At 39.6% G+C, this 23,235-nt stretch overlaps 3 protein-coding genes across 5 annotated transcripts; 2 read left to right on the top strand and 1 right to left on the bottom strand.

The window, feature by feature from the left end:
* The first annotated feature begins 954 nt into the window (after positions 1-954).
* Positions 955-7,936, top strand: LOC137730920 (uncharacterized). Of its 3 annotated transcripts, XM_068469927.1 has the most exons (12): positions 955-1,445; positions 1,709-1,748; positions 2,031-2,453; positions 3,718-4,025; positions 4,108-4,284; positions 4,375-4,563; positions 4,741-4,815; positions 4,893-4,959; positions 5,098-6,106; positions 6,188-6,244; positions 7,227-7,301; positions 7,450-7,936. In XM_068469927.1, the coding sequence occupies exons 1-12, from the start codon at positions 1,095-1,097 to the stop codon at positions 7,493-7,495; spliced, it is 2,817 nt and encodes a 938-aa protein (XP_068326028.1). In that variant the 5' UTR covers positions 955-1,094; the 3' UTR covers positions 7,496-7,936. The 3 variants fall into 3 exon arrangements, with proteins under 3 accessions (XP_068326028.1, XP_068326029.1, XP_068326027.1); XM_068469928.1 differs by having other exon boundaries at positions 3,718-3,983; positions 7,227-7,936; XM_068469926.1 differs by having other exon boundaries at positions 7,227-7,936.
* Positions 7,937-10,439: 2,503 nt separating this feature from the next.
* LOC137730463 (inorganic phosphate transporter 2-1, chloroplastic-like) lies at positions 10,440-16,314 on the bottom strand. Its single transcript, XM_068469452.1, has 3 exons — positions 15,247-16,314; positions 11,644-11,835; positions 10,440-11,264 (listed from the first exon to the last, which is right to left on the bottom strand). The coding sequence occupies exons 1-3, from the start codon at positions 15,997-15,999 to the stop codon at positions 10,440-10,442; spliced, it is 1,770 nt and encodes a 589-aa protein (XP_068325553.1). The 5' UTR covers positions 16,000-16,314.
* Positions 12,331-14,494, top strand: LOC137730704 (uncharacterized). The gene is made up of 4 exons (XM_068469664.1): positions 12,331-12,509; positions 12,590-12,688; positions 13,356-13,418; positions 14,382-14,494. The coding sequence occupies exons 1-4, from the start codon at positions 12,370-12,372 to the stop codon at positions 14,386-14,388; spliced, it is 309 nt and encodes a 102-aa protein (XP_068325765.1). The 5' UTR covers positions 12,331-12,369; the 3' UTR covers positions 14,389-14,494.
* Positions 16,315-23,235: the final 6,921 nt, after the last annotated feature.

Raw genomic sequence — 23,235 nt, 5'->3', positions numbered from 1 at the left:
AAATACCCTTAATTTGATACGTAATTACGTTAATAATCTGGGCGCTCTGGATCATAGATTCTGAGTTTGGCTAGGGCAATAGTCTTGGAAAGCATGTGAACGTGGCGCGTCACAGACGAGAGACGTGTGGCAACTGTAGCAGCCTCGACTTGTCTCGGGAAAACACGTTACTTACGCCGTCGTTTTACGAGTACGCGTGCACGCGTCAATATTTTTTTTTGCGGTAATTTCAGTTATGCCCCCAAAAAGTTTTGCCTTTAATTAATTAATTAATTAATTATTTATTTCTTCAGATGGATGGTGCTACTCACGCTTTTTTTAACTTTGTACACACTTTTTTTAATTTTTAACCGTTTGATCAAATTATTGAAGTTCGGGTGCTTGACGTAGGTACCCACCAAACCAGGAGGCTTAGTATCTTTTGTACCTGCTAATCTCTCTCTTCTTTCATCTCATCCTATTTGAACGATTATGATTAAATCACGACAATATTTTATATTGATCACCAAAGTTTTTATAGAATTTGTGTATATACTCACCGTTGTAGTTATGTAAAACGAACAAACACAATTATAGAAATTTTTTTGAGTGATTGATTATGATTTAATTAGCTTGTTTGGCTCTTGGTTTAATTGCTTAATCCTACCACAATTTTGTGACTAACTCACTTTCTTTGTAAATTTTTTATTTTTTATTTTATTTATTTTTCTCCTGTTGTGAATCTATGATGGAACCGATATTGGAGGACTTGAACACATGATCTTAATAGTAAATGCTTTTAAATATTCTTTAATCTTGTTTAATCATAAAAAATAAAAAAGAATATAAGAAAGTAAAAATAGTGTGAAAAATCAGAACCGCAAAAAGTAAACCCCCGCGGCCCAAAGGCCCAAGTTATAGAAACCCCCGCGGGGCCGCGGGGTGGAAACATAGAAACGAAATCAGAGGGCCCTCTCTCTTCCTCCTTCGTCTTCCATTCAATTACACAACACTTGTGCAAACCCTCGCTACAAATAACCAAAAAAAGCAAAAAAACGAAAAAAATAAATAAAAAAACAGGAAAAAGAAGGCCAAAAATCCAAAGGGAAATCGCCATGGATTCGTACCAAGCGCAGCAGCGGTACCTGAGACCGCCCCCGCCGCCGCAACCACGGGTCACGTCGGATCCCTATCACTACCACCAGCAGCAGCAGCAACCAAGGCCAGACTGGTACCCCAACCAGTACCAGTACCCACCGGCTCCACCACCACCACCACCACCGTACGCTGAACATCTCCCTCCCTTGGGTTCTTATCCTCCGCCCCCTCACCCTTATCCTGCGCAACCCCCAAATCACGCCCACTTCCCTCCTCCCCCTCCCCCTCCCCCTCCTCATCAATCTCGCCCTCACCTGCCTCCCCCTCCGCCTCGCCCTCCTCCACCTCATTCTTATCAGCACGCCCAGGCATTCCCTAAACTCTTTCTCTCTGTCTCTCTGTCTATATATATATATATATGTATGTATATCAGTGCATGTATATGTATGCATGTGCACCTGGTGTTGATAATTTAATTTTGGGTGCATTGAACTCGTTGTTTATCCTTGAATCTTGATGTGAGGGTTAACATTGATACTTGTTCTTCTTTTGATTAAAACAATCACTGTATCTGTATTTGGGGTCAAAGTTGTAATGCTGATGTTCTAACGCAAAGCATAAACCTTTGCAGGAGTGGGGAGCTGCTCCTCCGAGTTGGCCGAACTACGCAGGTGAGTTCTCTCCGCATCACATTTCATGTAAACCACAACTTTATTTGTTGAATTCATATGCAGTAAAACACCATGTTCCCCGTTATATCTTTGTTGTCAACTTAATCTGTTCGGTAAAATTAGTTCCTTTGTGAAGTAAAACAAACTCGAGGTCCTATTTGTTGAACTATCCAATTGCTTATTTGATCTAGTGTAAAGGTAAAATGCTGCTAGGAATGGGATTTTCTGCTTTTTGCGGGTTAATGGCAATGAATTAAATTTGATTGTTTTATGTAATGGTAGCCCCAAATAATCAAGATTGGGAAGCGAAGGCTAAGGCTTGGGCAGATGCTAGAACGGCAGTGGAGACTCAACATCAACAGTTGCAGTTTCCACCGGCGGGGGGATTAGAAGAACAGAGTCATTATCAGGAACAGTATCCCCACAACGGTGACCCGCACTATTCTGGTAGTCACCATCAGTCATTTTCTGCATCTAGCTATCAACAGGTTCCAGTTTCAGGTGCTCCAACACACTACCCACCGGGAATTCATTCCCAGGAGACTTCATCAATCGGCTCTGAACTATCTCCTTATCTTCATCACGCTGTTAGAGATGGAACGCCAGCTGGGGACTCAAATGCTCTGTTTCACCGTCAAGGAATCTTATCTACAAGTCCATCTGTCCATCAGCAGGAGGTACCTTATAGTTATTCTTCTGTGACAGGTAATAATTCAAATGGTATTGGCTTTGCATGTGAAGCTTGTGTTCCACAACTGCTGTTATGGAACTCAATTTTACTCCTTAGTTCGACATTCTGGATTTTTTTCAATTATACCAAATATAGGACCTTCCATACTGATCATTAAAGTATCTTGATAATCTTAATTGGACATTGCTTCTTTCGGCTGTGATTAGTTCAACCAAATTAATCTTGATATAAGTAGGTGGTTGATAATAACTGGTTAAGTGGATCTCCTTCTTGTCAATTTTTTGTTTTGTTTGAGATAGCTGTTCTCATTCATTAGTTATCTATTTCGAATGGATGTTCAGTTTGTTTTTCACAATCCTAATACCATTTTTTGCTATTGGTTATAGATGTAATGCAATGAAATGCATAAACTTGACAGTCTTTCTGCAGATGTAGGCCTCCATCTGGATTTTTTAAAATAATAATTATATCAATGAGAATGAGAGTATATTATTCCAAACTCCCTTGCCAGACATAGTACTACCTCTCCAATATTTATTATGACTACGAATTGGTAGAATATAATAAAGCTTGTTATGGGTGAACCATGCAAGCCTTAGAAATTTACGAATTTCACATGTTGGTTAAGCAAGAAGTGGGGTGAGACCACATTAGTCGGGGAGTGTTGGGAGTATAAAATATTTGTTTGCAAACATCCTAACAACTTAGATTTTGGGAATAGTTGTAAATTAAATTTCTTTTAATTGCAAGAGACACCTCAGCAAGCAATTGGTGCAAAGTTCAAAGGAGTTCAGAGTAATTGACTCATACCCAATCAGATATGCTGATTTTGTTACTCTGCCAATTAAATTATCTTCTTTTTTTAAGTTGAAGGAGTCGTACCATGCACACAAAGAATACATTTTCCATTTGATTGAGTGGCGACCATCTCCATTAAAAAGAGCAATATTAATTGTCAAGAACTCCATCTTCCCTGTACAGATGCTCCGAGTTGGATTTGTGGAAATATAAATGGGTTTTTGGAAATAATATGCCTATGCAGAGATTAGAAAGAGAATAAGTATCCAACTCTAATACTTGTAGTTGAAATGGAATATTTAGAGTCTGGTTACATCTCTGTTCTCACATTTACATCGGATTTTTATGGTCCATGTAGGAATTCATGCAAAAGAGATGAGCTTGTACCCTTAGGAGAGAATTTGTACCCTTATTTGTTCCAAGGATATTTCCCCTAAAAAGCCTTTTGATTTGCTGTTTGACTATTTACTTGAATGGCAGGCAATGAAGGGACTGCAGCTCAAGAAGGACAACATCACATGCAGCCATCACAGCCCTTTCCTTTTGCCTATGGCAGTCAGTCTGCTGATCCAACAACCAATCTTGCTGACCAGCCTTTAGAATTTGCACGTGGGTTTACCTCTGATCATGGTCCACACGTGCAGTCCAGCTATACTTATCATGATTCACATGGAACTATAAGAGGTGTCGACCCAGCGACCACAGTACCCTCCGTGAATACCTGGCCTAGTTCTGTTGCACCTGGTGTAGGTTATCCTCATAATGTTCCAGTTCCATCAGGACTACAGGTGTTAATTCTGGTGTCATGTGTCTATCTTTAGTTCTAAGTCCTTTGTATGAATGTCTGCCAACATTTGTTTAATTCTGCAGCATGATCCCTCCAATGCAATACCATCTCCTGTTCCTGGCCATTCTCCACATTCGTTTGGAAGTTTCCCATCTGCTGCAATGCCCTTTGCTCTCACTGCAGGAACCACAGTTCACCCTACTGCAGCCTTCCCTGGTGATGCGTATGGAGTTTCTACAGTTACTGAGCGCCCCAAAAAGGTAAACTATGCCATTGTTAACATATGTTTATATACTTGATGGTGACTTACATGATTGTTATTAAATCTGTTCTACTGAAATTTCTGCCAGGCTCCAGTGCCTAGTTGGCTTAGAGACGAAATTAAGAAAGCAGTAATCACAAGTTCTTCTATGGACCATCCTAAGGAGGAAACTCAATCTTTTGAGGATGAAGGTTTTGATAGATCTTTTGGGAAAGGTGATCAAGCAGACAGCAAGAGCATCGATTTTTCTAGACCAACAGAAGAAGAGGATGATGAGGTTTTGTTATGTCACCTGAAGATGATTCATTTTGCATCTGTATCACCTCTAGTGAACTGCACTTTCTATAAAATTGCATTTTTTTTCTTTGTCCATATTTTCACCTCATAATAATAGGTATTTCATGCATTTCATTTTCATTGGGGGATCGACAGGCCATATCTTTTTGTTTTGTAGGATCAAGTGGAAGCTGCTAGGACTGCAGCAATTAACCAAGAAATAAAGCGTATCCTAACTGAAGTTTTCTTGAAGGTTGTAGTGTTCAAGAGTCTGGATTGCCTTATTTAACTCCATAATACTGTATCTTTAACTTCTATGTTTCTATACAGGTTACTGATGAGCTGTTTGATGAAATTGCTACAAAAGTTCTTACTGAAGATGATCTGACAGTTGAAGGTAATTGTACCATAATTGCTCCTTAGATTTGTGCTTATATATTTACATGTTGTTTGTTTAGTCTAGCACTCTTTCTTTGTAATTTTTTTTTAATAACAAAGAAGGAAAGAAGTTAATCAATTGTGTCAACTGGTACAGTGGAACAGAGGACACTCATTTCAAACCATAAGGTATTGCCATCTCCGCCAGCAGTTACAACTCCCAAGGCTTCTGCAAAAGTTCTAATTGCGGCCAAGTCTAAGGAATATGAGAGTGGAGATGTAAAATCTAGCTCTACTTTACCTGGTGATGTATTGGGTCTTGCAAATTATGCTACAGATGATGAAGATGGAGATAGTGATATTCAGAGTTCTGGTGTGCCAAATTCTGGGAAAGATGCTAAGCTTCAGCAGTCAACTGTCAGAAGGCCTTCAAATGATAGGCATGATGCCACTGCAAATGACCGTTCTTCTGTAGAGCTTCAAGAGCATAGTAAAAATCAGACAATTTTGGAGAGTGGACGGGGCAAAACCAGTTCACTTGAGTCTAATAATAGAAACAAGAATGATGATAGTAATGGTGATAGAATTTTGCCAGATGGAACTACTGCCTCTAGGTTGAAGGATACTGTAGGGATATTCAAACCTGAACTACCTAAAGAAACTGTCAATGTGAAAAACGCATCAAAAGATGACCCACAAGTTATGGAGTCCACGATGAAACCTGATAAGCATGATCGAGATGAGAATAAAAAGAGTTCTGTAAAAGATATCAATAAGGAGATAGAAAGTGGTAAGTTTAGGACAGATGAGAAGGGTGATGAGAATCATAAGGGACATTATCCGAGAAAGGAAAGGACAGATGATCGGAATGGCTCAAAAGAAAAGGTGAAAGAGCAAAGTGTTAAGGAATCTGAGTCAAGAAAAAGGTCTTCCCTTGCTGATGCCAAGGAGGACAGAAGAGAAACAGAGCAACTCCATAGGGCTAGTGCTAAAGAAGATAAGGACAGGAAAAGAGGACGGACAAAGGAAAAGGAGGGTGATAGATCAAGACATAAACATTCTACTGACTCAAGCAGGCACAAGGGAAGGCGCTCCTCTTCTGTTGCCAGTAGAGGAAGAAACAGCAAGGATGATTCAAGCGATGAAGCTTCTGATGATTCTAAAAGGTTCTTCATTGTGGTCGTCTGACTATATCTTTTTCAGTTCAACTTATATTACACTGTGATTCATATAGTATAATGTGGCAGGAAGCGCCATTCAAGGAGACGTAACTTATCACCATCACCCATCAAGTCTAGGAGAAGGTACCATTTATCAGTAATTTTTTTTCTTCATTTTTTCTTCTCTGCTGCATTATAATTTATAAGGTTCATCCCAATGAGTTTTACAAAGCTCCGGTAAATCAAAATTGATAATATGTTTTGGACTGTTGTCCTCTTATATGAAAGTTTTATACAGAGAAATCAAAATAAACTAAAGGTAATGTCATTAGCAGGTTAATGCAAAAGGTAAAAGATACAAAATGAACTGATTTTAAATCTGTTTATCTGAGGTTTTTTTTTGTGGCTCCAATGTGACTTGTGCGAGATTGGAACTTTTTTGTGATGGTTCATGTTTTATACTTTGCAGTAAATCAGTGTATATTCTTTTCTCAATTACATTGCATTTGTCTTTTCCCTTTTTTTGTATTAGAATTTGTAAATCTTTCAGCTTTCTCTTTCCCTTTGTGAATGATTTTACTGCCTTAACATTTTGAGGTTATGAAATGTCAGGTATAATATGTTAAGCTCTTTATTTTGAATTGATTCACAAGATCAGAAATAAAAACTAAAATTCGGGATGAAGAGTGAAAAGGTATACATGGTTTCATTATTGGTGTATTGCCTATATGAATAGAGATCAGTCATCTGGATCCTGGTAACCTTGTATGCAATGCTGCAACAAAAACATAATCGTGATTTGGGGGGAGAGGGGGGGGGGGTGTGGTTTATCCTGGATCTCACTGTATGTTTTTTGTCGGTTTTACCATTTGGAACTTGGTTTATGTCTAGTTTAAGTTGACATGTAGTAATGTGCAGAGAAAAGCTTAAACCTTTTGTTTTCTCAACCCTTTTGAGAATTATGACTTGCTCATATATGTTCTTTACATAGTCATCAGAAGCCGAAAAATATGTTCTAATGGGTCACTTCTTATCAAGTATGACTCTGCAAAAGGCTGAGCATTTCTCTACTGAACCATGCATGTTTAATTCACCAAATCAGTATCATGGATGTTTTCATTTCTAGACAAGTTTCGCGGTCTCCACATAGCAAGCATTCTCAACACAGGCATTCTCCTTATTCTTCTCTTGAGACGAGCAGGTATGTTGCCATGAAATCGTTGTTGTGTATTGTTTTTCAGACATATACAGCTATCAATAAGCAACTACTCAGGTGATATTGCCAGGCATCTGCTTCTACAACTCTAATCGCTCTCTGGTCTGTTTTAACTATACTAATTAATATATAGGGGAAGAAGGTCAAGATCCAGATCACCTGTGCGGCGGCAGAGATGATTGGAGGAAGGATCCTATAGCAATAGAGAGCCACAGTAATGTTCATTACGAGTCTGAATGTCAGATAAGAGCTGGAACTGAGTTTCGCAGCAAAGCCAGTGCACTGTATGCAGATACTGCAGTTGAGTGTTGCTCCAAATATGAAATCGGTGTACATTGTCGGATGGTTCAATTAAGTCCCGAGGATAATGGCAGTATGGCACCGCATGCTCGACGGTTTGAAGCTGGCTGGTGGAGTATGAGCTGATGGTGGTTTTGTAGGAATTATAATAATCCAGTTTTGTGGCATCACGATTTATAGTTGCAGAGTCTTGTGACCCAACATAATTTCTCTTTGTTGCTCCAATGTTCCTACAGTGTTTGTTCATATCAACATCGCTGATTTCCCCCCCTTGGTTTGTGCCTAAAGGATCAGAAATATGATGTCTTTTTATTGTTCTACCCAGATGATGTGTAATCCATTTTTTTTTCCAGAAGAAAATTAGTTCGTCGTTCAAAGAAAATCAATTAAATTAGAGATCAGATCATGTAGGTACAATTTGGCTAACTGGGTTTTGCAGGCATTTAAGGTGGGAGTATGGAGTTTATGGTACAATTTGCCCAACTGGATTGGCGCTGGTTACCCTCTCCCTGTATGCCACCCAATGCTTACCTTCCCTCAAAGATCAGATCATGAGGCCCCAGTTTGGTCAACGAGCTGCCGGCGGTTCGGACACTCTGAGGATTACTATATTCTCCATTGATCAGCCAGCCATTCAGGACACCTCCATTGATATTGTGCTCTCTTCCTTGAGTTGCAGGAGATTTTTGTTCAGAGATGGCCATGGACTCCTAGTGAAGGGAACTAGGGAAAACGTTGTTTGTCCAATGGAATGCCAATGTGCAGGGAGATTACGAAAAGCAAGGATACTGCATTCCTGGTGGAAGGTGAAAACTTTGGGTTTGGTTGACGGTGTCAAATCACTAGGCCGGTTGTCTAATTGCTCTCTCATGGTTCCACCAAGGCGTTCAAAACCATTAGACTTTCCTTTCTCCTTGGAGACACTTCTACCGTTAAATGCACACAAAAATAACACAAATTGTGCTTGCTGCTGCGGGATATAGTTACAAGGACATGCTAATGAGCTGGGTGTGCAGATTGCGCCAATTGCAAATCACAAATTTTATCATTTGTGCCCTTGACAAGGAAATATACGAGTTTGCTGTCTTGCAGGAAGTTTCGATATTTACTCTCTGAAGTTTCGGTAAATGGAAACTCAAACATCGTGATGCTAGTCTGTATTGTAGATTGATCTCCAAATCAAATGCACTCGTCATTTTGATTGTCTGTTTTGTATTACTGTTAGGGCCTACCTGTTTTCAGGGATCCATTAGCTCCGAGCGAGATCAGCAGCGATTGCGACTTTGGAACAAAATGTTTTCAGAAGTTGACCAAAGTGAAGTCCCGAATGGTTTTGAAGATACTGACGCTGGGTTACAACGTGCTTCTTAGCGATGTGGATGTATATTGGTTTGGAAATCCGCTGCCATTGCTCTACTCTCTTTGCCCTGCTATTGTTGTCGTTCAATCTGATGAATTCAACACGACAGGTGCTTTTCTTGAGGATATCCTGTGTACATGATCACTCTTCTTTTCTAATGGTATATAAACACTTGGTACAAACATAGAGTGGAGGAGAAAAAGAAGATTGATGAAATTTATCTGGTGTTTGGAATATTACTTGATAACTTTTCGGTGATATCTCCATCAGTACGACAATTTATCTATCGCCTTAAAAACCTCTCTGTGGTTCTTTTCGGTGTGCAGGACCATTTAACGTACCTAGACGCTTGAACTCTGGCTTTTACTTTGCCCGTACTGGTAGTTCGACAATCAATGCTATGAAGAAGGTGGTGGCACATGCACCAACTTCGGGTCTATCTGAGCAGCCGCTTCTACGACACACTATGTGGAGAAGGGGGTTCCAATCGTGTGGGTGACAATAAATGCTTGGAACCTGAAACAAATGTGACTGTCCATTTCTTGGACAGAGAGCCCTTCCCAAATGGCGCATATCTGGACCTGTGGCAGAGGAAAAACGTGAGAGCTGGCTGTGCGAAGCGGGGTTGTTTGGTTCTCCATAACAACTGGAAAAGACTGAAGAAGTTGGGAAGGCAGGCTTCTTCAGGCCTATGGGAATATGATACAAGCACAAGGATATGTCGGCACGAGTTCATACTAGTAAACAAAATTTGAGTCCTAATTGGTGGTTTATTATATTCATTAGCATCCGCTTGGTTTTCACATCCGACAGTGACAACGAAATTGTTCCTTCCTGATGTTTGCAACTATGAGAGCCTTGGTTTCATCACAGCTTCCTGTGGAAGAGAATATTATATGAAGGAAAGCCGGCCATGAAAAACCAGGAACTATGCGGTGTGGTCAATGCTCAATAATTTCAAGGCAATAGAATGCTCACACTTCCCACCAATGGAGTATGCTGAAGGGCTATGCTGAAGCGGTGCATCCAGTTGTTAGGCCTAGCCTGGAATCCTGATAGTGGATCTAAACGAAACAAGCAGTTGACAGGACCTTTCATGGATGACAGATCCGAAGTAAAGGAAGTAGATGCTGCTTCCATATCATTAGACTTGAGATGGCGCTCAAAGGATGTATTTGTGGGGATAGTTCATGCAGGCGGTCGAGAGGAGCTGTACCAGAATGTAGTTCCTGTATCTCAGTTGATGGAAAAGTATCCTGGTATGTGTCGCCCGCCCAGAAGTGTTCAAAAATCCGCAGGAGGCCCTTTTAAGGCCAGAGAAATGCCCGACGAAGGAAATTTGAGAAGAAAAAGGCTTTGAGAACAAGCAGGATCATTAGTAAATCAAATTCAGAAAAAAAGTGATGGTTTTCTTAATTAATAACTTACATCAGGTTTCATCACTTCAATCTTCAAATGTAGTCTCACAAAATATAAGATAAAAGCTTGGTAAAGATCCATGTGTATAAAACCGAAAAGAAAGCACCAGCAGGAATTGTCACAACCCAAGAAGTCACAATTTCCCTCACAGTTTCTGCTCTGACACTATTGAGCCCCCTTGCAAATCCCACCCCCATGACTGCACCCACCAGAGTGTGTGTGGCGGAGATGGGCAGTCCCAGCTTTGACGCAAACAGAACCACCGAGGCTCCTGCAAACTCAGCCGCAAATCCTCTAGTAGGTGTCAGTTCAGTAATCTTCTTCCCAAAGGTTGCTATCACCCTATACCCCCACATTGTGATACCTGCTACAATTCCGAACCCTCCCCATGCTAGAACATCAGTCGGAATAACAATGTCCGCTCCACTAGCGCGGCCATGAAGAATAGATAATGCACCAGCCAAAGGACCTATTGCGTTGGAGACATCATTCCCGCCGTGAGCAAATGACATGAAGCATGCTGAGAGGACTTGCATGTATCCGAAAACCCCATATACTATTTCCAACTGTGTGCCGGTTGGACCTGCAATATCAGTGAGAAATCCGATATTTTTTTGCTGGATGGTACCCTCCATTTGCTCTGCTTCCGATGACATGGCCTTGACGAGGAGATGACCTAGCTGCCTGTGGATAATTCTGTACAGGAGGACTGCACCTGCAACTCCACAGGCTAGAGCCTTGGCCAGAGCCAAAGGCAAGCTTTTCCCGAGAGGAAAGACTGCGAATGAGATTCCAGTTACGCCGACTAGTACAGCAATTGGTGCTGCTGCAGCTGCGGCTTGTCCCGGATTTGGAGCGCTGTACACATACTGAACGGAATAGAGAAGAAGAAGGGTGGTAAGAAGTAAGAACTAAAAAGTGTATCCAAATTCGAACATAAAACCAGGTTATAAGCTCCAAGTGACGATTCTAAGCCCTAAAACAATCAATCACGTCAATTGACGAGATCAAAGTTGAAGAAAACTGAGTAGAAGTGACGATGTCTCATTGCATTGTGTCCTTCATAAAACAAGACGTCCTGCACAGAGTGGGGCTACAATAAGATGGATTAAAGGTTACAAGTGCAACAAATATTGGTGAGCTCAATTTCTGATATGGTATCAGAATTCATAAGCCAACGGCATACCCATATATGATAAAAGGCTGAGGATCATTTGACAGTTGCATCTCCAAGGAAGTAGAACATACCCTACGAATGCATTTGTACACAAGAAAGGACACCAGGGCTCCCATGAACGGAGAGATCACCCACGACGAAGTCACCCTTGCCAACGAACTCCAGAAGACAGCATCTGGACCGCCATAGACAAGCCCGAATCCGACCATGGATCCAACTATACAGTGCGTTGTCGAGACCGGCCAGCCATAATATGATGCAACCTGACTAGCAGAAAACAATTACTCATGGATGGCAGAAAGAACATGGCAATGTAGCATATAAAACTTATGAAACGAATAATAAATCATTTCATATAAACTTAAAAACTTATGAATACTAATTATTTGAATTTCATGTCTCCCAAGAGGCAATAAGATTTGTACCAAGTCCGCAAAAGCTTCTTCTTACTATCTCCCCTTTTGTTACATGGGAATTTTAGTAATTTTATCCCATAAGTATAAGTTAGGAAACCATAAGGAGGAATTTTGAAACAATCAAGACACCAACATGCTATGTAAAGATTTTACGAAGCAAAAAGACAATGTTGTAATTTCATTTTGGTTATGGGATATTTGTTTAAAATAATGTTTTTGGGTCTTACTAGGTGTGCCTAGGAGGGGCCCACCTTTTGTTTTGTGTCCCCCTGGCCCGGTTGTTCTCTCTCCCTCACCTCTCTCGTGCCTCTCACTCTTGGAACTCTCTCCCCCTCTGCAAGTTCTCCTTCTCCTCTCTATGACTCACCCACACCTGCAACAATGGCGACAGAAACACCACCAAAATATGAACCGTCGTCTCGACCCCTGGCCCAGATTGTGGAGCTTCGGCAGTGGCGGAGTTCACTATTTTGGGTTTTCCCCGATGAACTCCCGGCGAGTTCTCTGTTTTCCCGACCAAGGTAAGCACCCTAGACCTCTTTAGTTGTTGTCATAGGTTAGATTAGGCTGTTTTTGAGAAACTTGGAACGTTTGAACGCAGAGATAGCTCCGGGGAAGCATTTCCCAATTTCCCGATGACTAGGCCGCGAGTTGCAGAGGTTTTCCAGCCGCTTTCCGACCACGGCTTGCCCTTATGTTGGTAAATCTTCATTCTCCTTCTCCTTAGCTTCATTTTGATAGTTTATACACTAAAAATGGTTTTGTTTCGAGCTCCATCGGAGCTCGAGAATTCCCGGCGACTTCTCCGGCCATCTCCTTCGTGGTTCCGGCAGCCCGCGAAACAATTGGGCGGTTACGACCCACAACCCAATTAGACACCCAACGCAGTTGCTAGGCCAACCTATTGAACCAGCCTAAACCCTTGGGCCGAGTAACCAGCCCAAATCCAAGCCCAACCCATTTAAATTAGAACCCAGAAATCCAAACCTTTGGGCGTGACAGCCCATTAGCCTAGGCCCTAACCCACTAACCTAACTCGGCTCAACCCACCTAAACCTAACCCTAACCCAAGTCCTAAACCCTAACCGGATCCAACCTAACCCAACCCAACCCAACCCATTTGACCCAACTGAACTAGGCCAACCCACTAACTGTTGACCCGACCTAAACTTGCGTTGACCCAACTCGAAAGATGACCCCGGTCGGACCTATTGACTTTGGTCAACGTTGACCAATTGACTTTTTCGGGTTTTGTTCGGGACCCCTTCTAGGCTAATTTCGACGTCTTGATCCCAATTCCGATGTCCATTTTCCCAAATTCAATTGTTATGATAGAGTTTTATTAATTGGACCCTTTATGTGCTTAGGTGCAATTGTTTATGGCATTTCTGTCCACCCTTGTTTGCACGGCTTTTCGCTTACGATGTAAGGTGAGTGGACCCCTTCTAAAATGCATGATTTTGCTACTAGAAATGCATGCATGAAAAACATGATTTAATGGTTATGTTTTATGAGTAAAATAGATTTACAATTTATGAGATATCATGCTTTCTGAGAATATTCTGGAATACCATACTTTATCAATTTTCACGTTCTTCGTAGTATATATGATTGATGACTATATACAATGAATAAGTTTTACGACATGACGTTTTAGCTACTGAACTCCGATTAAGATAGATATATATATATATATATATATATATATATACTTATGTACTTACTTAATGGTTATTCGAACGATCCTGCCTACGGGCGAGTGATACTTATATATGCCTTCGGGTGGGCGTTGTAGGAGCCTACGGGCGATTGATACTTATATATATATATATATATATATATATACACTTATGTACTTACTTAATGGTTATTCGAACGATCTTGCCTACGGGCGAGTGATACTTATATATGCCTTCGGGTGGGCTCTGTAGGAGCCTACGGGTGATTGATACTTATATGCCTTCGGGGGTGCTGTAGGAGCCTACGAGCGATTGATATTTATATTGGCTTCGGCAGGGCGTAGGTTGGTGGCTTCAGCCGAGAGATATTTATGTTGGCTTCGATCGGGAGATGTAGTGCCTACAGGCAGAAGATACTTATATTGGCTTCGGCCAGGATATGTAGTGCCTACGGGCAAATGATCTGTCTAAGGGCGCGTGATGTAGAACCTTCGGATGAATAAAGAAGTGTTCTATATACACACTACTTAGCACACTATATATAATATATGTTTTACGAAGGTTTTATGGCATGCTAGGGTTTTCGGAAAACCTATTACATATTATACTATTGAGTTTTCATAAGCTTTGGGGGTTAGTACGTTGTTGAATAATTGTTTTAGTATTACTATATATCAAATTGGTCCACTCATGTTTTGTTTTGCGCCTCCTCAGGACTTAGAATCGAGGCGTACAATCCCGGCATTAAGGCACTTCCGGATTGGCGTCTTCAAGTCCTCTCGGTGTAGCACCCATCCCTTTGTTCATTCAATTTTATATTATTCCTGTTTTAGTGTCTCAGATTAGTTGTATGCTCTGAATACATTCCTCAATTGCATAAGCATTGTATTTAAATTTATAAGTATTGTTTATATTTATTATTTCTCATGCATCCTAATATGGCTTCGTCACCTTCGGATGTCGGCCATCACGTGCCTACCTTGGTGTTTGGGGAATATCAAGATCAGGCGTGTCATGCTAGCAACTCCCTTAAGTTGTAGACCCCGTTTCACTTTGCTCTCTGAACTTTCAATTTAGTTTTGAGCCCTCTAAATTTTTACGTCAATGACCCCTTAAGTATCAATTTTGTTACAATAGCACATACAGATCAGTCGACTATGTGGTTCTATTTATTTTATTTCAAATATCGAGTTTCTTCACATGCAATGATGCAATGCATGTGAGTAAATTTTTGGGGCATATACGTCCACAAAATGTTTTTACTAAGTGAATTAATAATTATTTGAAATTTTGATAATCGAGTTGTGACAAACAAATTCAGAAGAATCGTAAACTTATACATTTGCAGTAATTCAAAACTAACGTCGGGGGTAAATTGACACGAATTAAAAGTATAGCGAGGTTCAAACTAAATTGAAACTTTAGGCAACACGAACTGTCATTTAGAGGCATTAGCCTTAATTTGCACTACCATGCACTTTTGGACGCTGAATTGAAATTCCAATAAAATATCACGCAATCAATTAGGATATATAGAATTAGTCTATAAAATGAAAACATAGGAAGAAGAGAAGTACACCTGCAACCAAGTACCAGCAGCAGCAAGAGAAGCAAGCAACCCAGCAAAAAGCAGAGGATCCTTCCCCTGAAACACATTAGCAACAAGGATCCCCTTTTGCATCGTGCTCGTCACGTTAGTCCCCATCAGAAACGCCCCTGAGAATTCCAAAACCCCCGCCGTCAGCACCGCCTGCCGCAGCGGCAGCGCTCCCGAGCCCACCGAAGTCCCCATGGCATTGGCCACGTCGTTGGCTCCGATGTTCCACGCCATGTAAAACGCGAAAAGCAGAGTAGCATAAGACAGCATCTTGGTCTTAACGGCCAGGCCTTGCCCCAGAGACTTCATGAAAAACGAAAGGCTCAGAGCCGTAAACGCTATGCAGATGGAAATGGCGGAGGCGGTGCTGGAAGATATGTGGAAGGCCTGGGCCATTCCTGGCGACTTGGTTTGTTCCCCTGTTTCTGCTATTTCGTGATGTTGTTCGGCTTTGACATCTTGGTTTTGTTCTTCGTTTTCACCTTCGGCATCGGCGAAAGAGGATAAACTGGCAAAGGGGTGTGTGAGTTTGGACGCGTTGAGCCTCAAAGTGGGGAGAAAAGACTTGGTTAATGGTGTTTGGGAGCTGAGAAAGTTTGTGACTTTCTTGGGAAAGTGGGGTTCTGTTGGGAGGAAAATGGAGCCGTGCTTTGGGAGGTAGAGGTGGGAATTGTGGAGGAATGCTTTTGGTGTGGGGGTGGTTCTTGCAGAAGATAAGCAGTAGGAAGGAGTCATGTCTTAGGTGAAGAGAGGTGGTGGCGGCTGAGAGGGCGAGAAGGAGGAGGAGAAGGAGGAAGAGAAAGGGTGGAGAATCCAGAGGGAATTATTCAGGTGGATTCTTGGCATCCATGGAATTTGGTGAGGGAGAGGAACAGTATGCAACTGAGGAGTGTGCATTTTTTTGAATTGGATATAATAATTATTTTCTTTTTTAAATTTTCTTGGTGGAAAGAAAAGAAAGGGAGGTGGGAGTGGATTTGGCTGCTTCCTTTGGTTCGGTTGATACGCGTGGTGGTGGTAGTTCTAGAGAGACTTCCCACCTTTCATTCATATATTCTACTGGCCAAAACAGAGAATATACCAAGCACCATATCTAACATAATGATGATTTTTCTTCCAGAGAGTGATTTATATAAAACGAGTTCATCGATATCATAACTTTTGGTTTCAATAAAATAGTGACATGCATAATTTGCTCTCCTCTAGATAACGTAACGAGACAAAGTGGTGGGGAACTTGATTAGCTACACAATTTTGTATACTTACTAGGAAGGGTTGAGTTACTATTCACATAAGTAGTTATTGATATACTATATTTCCTAACTCAAAGCTGCTAATATACACCATGGCCACGTTTGTTTTAGAATGATTGAATTGGATAATTCATTAGATTTCATATATGATGAGCGAATAAATGAATGTCAACTTTGAAATTTTGTTCAAGTTGAAGCTAAAAGGAGGCATATGTGTGGCCACTAGGTTTCAGCCATTTTAATAAGATTTGAAGAGATAAAGTTTCTCTCATGAACTAATTCATCTTTTCTTTTACCTTCAACTTGGACAAAATTTGAAAGTTTGTCTCAAGTTCTTCGTTTAACGTACATTGGATATAGTAAATTGTCCAATACAATCTCCTAGGCACCAACGATGGCTTTTAAAACATAATAGTCTCACCTAAGAGCAGTTCCATCGTGGGAAAGGCCCCCTAGGCAATACAATATATTATCCACCTAGTGAACAGTAATTGCCCTTAATGAACAATAATCGCCTTTTGCATCTCCACCGTTGCACTTCAATAACCTTGGCAATAGGTAATAAAATATTATTTATTTATAAAATAATACAAAATATTTTACTTTTTTCATTTTCCCATAAAATATATTACTTTCTTTCAATCCTTGCATCCCCACAAAAATCCCACTTCTGGGTTTTCTTTCCCATTCACTTAATTCCCCCGAGCTCTCAGAGCTCTCATTCCTCTGTTTCCTGTAAAAAAAACCCATATCTTTTAACCCGAGTTTCTCTTAGAGCTCTCTTTTTCTCTCTCTGTAATCCCCTCCCCTATTTGCAGAAGAAGCACATTCATCGTCGGTTGTCCTCAAAACTCTGACCCAACGACGTAGCCTCTCTAAATTCCAACGCAAACCCAACTCCCCCACCTCTTTTTCTCTCGCCGTCAAGATCCCTCTCCAAGCTCTATTCCCGCACCTCCTCGCCCCCCAAGCCCCTATCCTCCCCTCCTTCTCCCCAACCGCCGCCGCCGCCGCCGCCGCCGCCGCCGCCGCCGCCGAGTCAAATCAGTCTTTGACTCGACCGACCCAGTCCCAAACCCTCTACGAGATGATGTCTGACGACCAGAACCGAGACTCCAGGCTCCTCCCAGACCAGAAAATCCATGCATCTTCACCCTGACGTCAGCGTGCATCACCTCCACCTCGGGCTCTCGGGCTGGCAACTCTTGCTGGGCCTTTCCCTCGGGGCCGCTCAGGCTCCATCGCCAGCACACGCTGGACCTCCCCACTCAGGCTCTCTGGCCCTGTTCCACAACCTGTCCCTCGAGCACAAGCTCCTGCTAAAGCTGCTCTAAGGTAGGGGTGGCATGGCAAAACAACTCATTGGATTGTTAATGGTTAACCATTAAGACCATTTAGTTAATTTCACCATTGCACCATCATCACCACTACCAATCTCACCAACATATTATGTTGAAATCAAACGCAACTGGTCTTAATAGTTATCCATAAACTATCTAACGGGTTGATTTCCCATCTCTAGTGACCATCATAATGAGTTCAATTTAACTTGAACCGATTCGGTTCTCAATTTTGCCATTCAAAAACCGAACCAGATACATTAAGTACCCATATATTGATATATAACTATTTTTCCTCATGGATCTTACACCAAAATTCTAGGCTCTCTCATCTATGCCCATAAATCTGTCGGGGCCGAGCCTGCCCACACAAGCGCTCATGTAAACAAACGATAACTGGGTCGAGGGGCAAATTAAACTTGTACACCATAAATCCGTACCAACCCCAAGAGGAAAGCCCATTATTTCTGTCCTAGGCTTTAGTTGGGCCTCAAAACTACTGGCAGTGCCAGCCCATCGGCTTCAATTATTCCATAATTTCCCTTCCTTTTGTTCTGTCCTAAACGTCAGGATATCTTTTCATTTAAGGTAGAGAATTTTTGGCCAAGCCATACAACAAGTGAGCTAAAAGTTCTAGCATCTTACTCGCTGTCTATGAGAGTCTAATTTTCCTCTTAAATTAATAGTTAAAAAAAATATTCTTAAACGGTAATACTAAGTGATCCAACACAACGTACTTTTACGTGCATTCACATGATACAAGGAGATGCCAAGCATATTGAATACTGGACAATTAGGTCGGTCTCTTGTGTAAAAAATGTCGGGAATCCAATCATGTAGAGAGCTTCCTAGATTGTGGACGGTTTTGGACCCTTTATGCTATTGTCATCTTACACTTTCTCTACTCTTCTTCCAACTTCAAAGTTTGAATGTAGTAGTTTCCTTTACGAAACTAGATTCCTCGTCGACCTCAACTTACATATATTCCCAACGCTTTTACATTGTATTGAAGATAATACTAGCATAAGAGCATTCCTAAAACTAATGTTTTGTAGGCATCGACGGAACCGTTATATTATGTAGGGCCTAGATCTCACAAGATAGATAAGCTTCTTTTCTTTTGAACTTACAATGCATACCGAAACATCACATAGATTAACTTATTTCTAATGATTATTATGCAATTATTTACCACTACTCATGTAACAAAAACTAGTCTTGTTGATTTCTCACATGCTCTCTAGTTTGGGGTAAAATATAACATATAATCAATTGCATCCAATCATGTGTTTATCTGTTCCAACGTGAGCCTTCGAAGCTTGGTCAATTTGTACATCAACTTCTCAATATCTAATCAACCATTTGGCAAACCATTAATCAAGGATAATTCATTATATAGGTTGGTGGAAGAGATATCTAATTAGGAGGAGGCAACCTTTCTAGACTTGGCAGTACAAAACTAGCATAAAACTACCAACCCTAACAAAAACACATGACTTCTAGAAATAAATAAAAAGAATGACGAAAAAATCTTTTTGGTAATATCATATCAATAAATTTCCTTCGTACGTGGATATTTAAAAAAAAAAAAAAATCTTTTTGGGAATATTCTTCTCCTTTGAACTTTTTATCCGTTCAATACTTTCAGTTCACGGTTCTCAGCCTTCAAAGCATCAAATACTCAAAGGTTCAATTGGGAGTGGAGGACCATCCACACATCACTGAACCGTCAGGTCCCCCACTGAGCAAAGAAATTATAGAAAGTTCCAAAGCTTCAAGAATTAAAGCTCAACGTCCACTGGGTTCCAATCATCGACGTCCCAGTCCCAGCCCCCGCCGATTACTTTTACCAATTTCACATCTTTGGGAGAGTGCCAAAACCCTGCACAGTGCATGCAGCCAATCCATGTCATCATCTGCCATCTTAGGAGTCCAAGAATATATATCGATTTCACTCCATACTACCAGACTCTGTACGAGGCACATTGCACGGCAGTCTCAGAGGGATTCCTTCTCTATTTTTATGGCTCTATCCCCTTTTCTCCGTAAAACTTCAATGGCTTCTTCTTAATTACCAGTCAGTACTATAAAATTGTTACACCATGATCCTCCGTAACCATTGTTTTTAATAGGAATTTGATAGATTTATTTATTTTTGCATGCACAGTACTACATATTGTTTTAAGGGTTTTCTTATTTATATAAAAAAAAAAACACTTATTTGTTATTCATGTAGCATACAATAACTCACATGCATATGTCAGGAAAAAAAAGTTTAATTGTGTTACATCTTACAAAAACAAAGATTAATAACTTGATGGTTAGATTATTTGTACTGATTGACAACCTAAATGTTCGTGTTGCAATTTTTGAATGGACATGAACTAAATTGTCATGGATCTCAAACTAGAAAATTGTAAACTGTTTGGCGACGGCAAATATTAGTAAATTAGAAAGAAAAAAAATATATATCATGTGAACTATAAGTTTTCTATGAGAACACTTATGCTATGTTTGGAAGAGGAATTTTAAATTACTAAGGAACTTTAACTCATTCTTGTTAAATATGTATTACACGAGGACTAACAATGAACTACTTAAACTAGAAAAACTAATATTAAAATACTACAAATGCACTACAAATACCACTACAAATGTCATTACAAATGCACTACAATACCACTACAAAGGCACTAAATTGGCATCCTAAATTCTCTCAAATGTGTTGTTTCTAGTCGTTTTCTGTTGTTCTACCAAGTTTTTAAGGTATACCTACTACATTTGGTCTAAGTTTTGCTAAACTTTTACCCTCATCGAAATGTACCACATGAAAAACTTCTTCTCCATCCATTTTTATGTTTTGATTGATCTTAATTGTGAAATTCGTTTGGTGTCATTCTCTCGTTACAAAGTGAGCACAATATTTTTTTGAAAGTGTTAAACTTAAAACAGTAATAGCCATCACCTTTTTGTAGGTTAAAAATTCTACCCATGTGAATCAATTTTAATGGTAAGTTGGTAAGTAGGGTCCAATATGGGTTATATCCTATATCAATATGCCAGCACAAAATTGTATAAGGTGATGATCATTCATCGTGCATATATTGAGAGCTCAGTAACAAATTGTTAGGTACATATATCATACACAACAAAGTTTCCACAACATATCTGCTCTACTCATTTCATCAGTCACGGTCCTTCCCCAATATTACTGTCTATTAAGAATATCGATCCTACATATAAAAAAATGGATTGATACTCTCACTATTGTCCCATTGAAGATGGGTCAAGTTTGGAGATGACACAAGTGACTCACACGCTTTAGAAAATTGATACAAACGACAACCGACTAGGTATCTTTTTTTTCTTTTTTTTTGAGTTGAGCGATATTAGCAACTGATGGGGTTCGAACCCACGATATCATGCAAGGACGTCATTCCTCTTCATCACTGTGGTAGAGGATCACCTGCCCGACTAGGTATCTTAACACTCCAAGTTGGATGGTTACTTGTTAAGGTTAGACAACAAGAAGGCGTCAGCATCCCATTTACAAGTGTCGTAAGTGGGTCCTTGCCATGGGTAAAAAGAGATTTGCAGGGGCAGGATTTTTCAAATGTGTTCATATGAATATCCGATCCCAAATGTATACCACAAAAGGCAAATAAAAATTGTGTAACTAACGGAATAAGGAAAAGGGGAAAAGAGCATCACAAAAGAAGAGGAAAATGCTTATTATTTATTCTTCACAAGGGTATTGCTAAATCCACACCAGAATGACTGTATGAAATGCAAAATGGAATTGCAAGGAATTGCGTTTCTAGGGTTCGTTATGCCCTCCACTTTGTAAATGGGAGTTTTTTTCTTGGTGAACTTGTAAATGGGAGTTGGGACTTACTTATACTATATTAATATCCAAGTGGCTTATGTTTGATGTATGCGAATAATCCAAGCAAAGTGCATGATTCTCTCTCGTACAGGATAAGGAGATAAAGGTGGATATGCTCACCATTTGAAATGTTATGCAAATAATTATGGGTGGAGTTTATTCACATACTTTTTATTTTTATCTTTATTTTTTACACATTCTTTGATCATTTCTGTTATAGATCATATTTAATTTATTCAATCCGACAATTAAAAAATAAGAGAGGTATATGAAAATTAAAAAATGATGTGTAGATAACAACATCCATAATTATTATAAGACTAGTTGCACCACTAGAAATCTCATCAATACACATCGTTTTGAAAGTGTGCGCATTGATGCTTAGACACGGCTCATCCGCGCGCAATGTTGTTTAGGCAACAAAACAATATTAAAGGAAATTGAGGCTTTACCATAAATACAATTGACAATATGATGAATAACCAAATACTTTATAAGTACATGCAAAGAATAACCAAATACAATTGACAATATGAAGAATAACCAAATATGAGGGGTATTGCCATTTGAAATTTTCATTAAATAGGTAGTGTTGACTATGCTTAAAAAAAAAAAAAAAAAAAAAAAAACAAACCTTTTTTTGGAAGCTTGGTAGACCCTTCTTCTACTTTTCTATACTTTTCTATTGTTATTGACAACATTTTTTTTTAAAAGCTTTTTTTTTTTTTAGAACTTTCATGAAAATAGCTTGGGCTAAGTATATTTTAATATACAAAAAAAGCATGCTATAACTTTATTTAATAAAAAAGAATTAAATTTTAATGAAAATGACACAATTTTAATATATATATATATAAAAGAAAAAACCTGATCCATCATAAACACCGTTTATGAAACTGAACACTATTTTTGAAACTGAACGGTATTAAAGTATTTATTGGTCCAATTTCACAAATAGCGCCTAGTTTTTTTGTCCACTTTCGTAAATAGGGTCTAGTTAGTGGTCATGTTTCATAAATAATACTTAGTTATTGTGTCTAGTTTTATAAATAATGTATGGTAATTAGTATAATTTCATAAATAGTGTCTCTTTCTTGGTTTGATTTAATAAATAGTGTCTAGTTATTGATCAACTTTAATAAATAGTGCCTAGTTCTTGGTCACATTTCATAAATATTGTCTAGTTCTTACTCTAGTTTCATAAATAGTGTATAGTCCAGTTTCATAAATAGTTTCCACCTATTGGTTTAGTTGGAAATAATGCCTAATTCTTGTTTTCGTTTCATAAATAGTATCCACTTATTAGTCCAGTTCATAAATAGTGTCTACTTAGTGGTCTAGTTTCATGAATAGTGTATACTTATTGGTCAAGTTTTGTAAATAGTGTTTAATTCTTGGTTCAGTTCTATTTGAAACTTAGACCCTTTTTGGTTTTGTAAAAGCACCCGTTGCACTGAAAATGATGAACCTAGAAGTGACCATTTAGATCAAA

Source organism: Pyrus communis, chromosome 4 (assembly GCF_963583255.1).
Source record: "Pyrus communis chromosome 4, drPyrComm1.1, whole genome shotgun sequence".
NCBI classification, from domain to species: Eukaryota; Viridiplantae; Streptophyta; class Magnoliopsida; order Rosales; family Rosaceae; genus Pyrus; species Pyrus communis.
The sequence above is the reverse complement of the archived record's forward strand: the minus strand, read 5'-3'. Positions and strand labels throughout refer to the sequence as shown.

What these genes read in the sequence shown, in the direction of transcription:
- LOC137730920 (XM_068469926.1), top strand. Translation starts at nt 1,095, where the DNA reads ATGGATTCGTACCAAGCGCAGCAGCGGTACCTGAGACCGCCCCCGCCG. An exon ending in ATTCTTATCAGCACGCCCAG is followed by an intron (nt 1,446 to 1,708) that starts GCATTCCCTAAA and finishes AAACCTTTGCAG; the next exon opens with GAGTGGGGAGCTGCTCCTCC. An exon ending in AGATGATCTGACAGTTGAAG is followed by an intron (nt 4,960 to 5,097) that starts GTAATTGTACCA and finishes CAACTGGTACAG; the next exon opens with TGGAACAGAGGACACTCATT.
- LOC137730704 (XM_068469664.1), top strand. Translation starts at nt 12,370, where the DNA reads ATGGCGACAGAAACACCACCAAAATATGAACCGTCGTCTCGACCCCTG. An exon ending in TCTCTGTTTTCCCGACCAAG is followed by an intron (nt 12,510 to 12,589) that starts GTAAGCACCCTA and finishes GTTTGAACGCAG; the next exon opens with AGATAGCTCCGGGGAAGCAT. An exon ending in CACGGCTTGCCCTTATGTTG is followed by an intron (nt 12,689 to 13,355) that starts GTAAATCTTCAT and finishes TTATGTGCTTAG; the next exon opens with GTGCAATTGTTTATGGCATT.
- LOC137730463 (XM_068469452.1), bottom strand. Translation starts at nt 15,999, where the DNA reads ATGACTCCTTCCTACTGCTTATCTTCTGCAAGAACCACCCCCACACCA. An exon ending in CTGCTGGTACTTGGTTGCAG is followed by an intron (nt 11,836 to 15,246) that starts GTGTACTTCTCT and finishes TCTGCTAGTCAG; the next exon opens with GTTGCATCATATTATGGCTG. An exon ending in TGTACAAATGCATTCGTAGG is followed by an intron (nt 11,265 to 11,643) that starts GTATGTTCTACT and finishes TATTCCGTTCAG; the next exon opens with TATGTGTACAGCGCTCCAAA.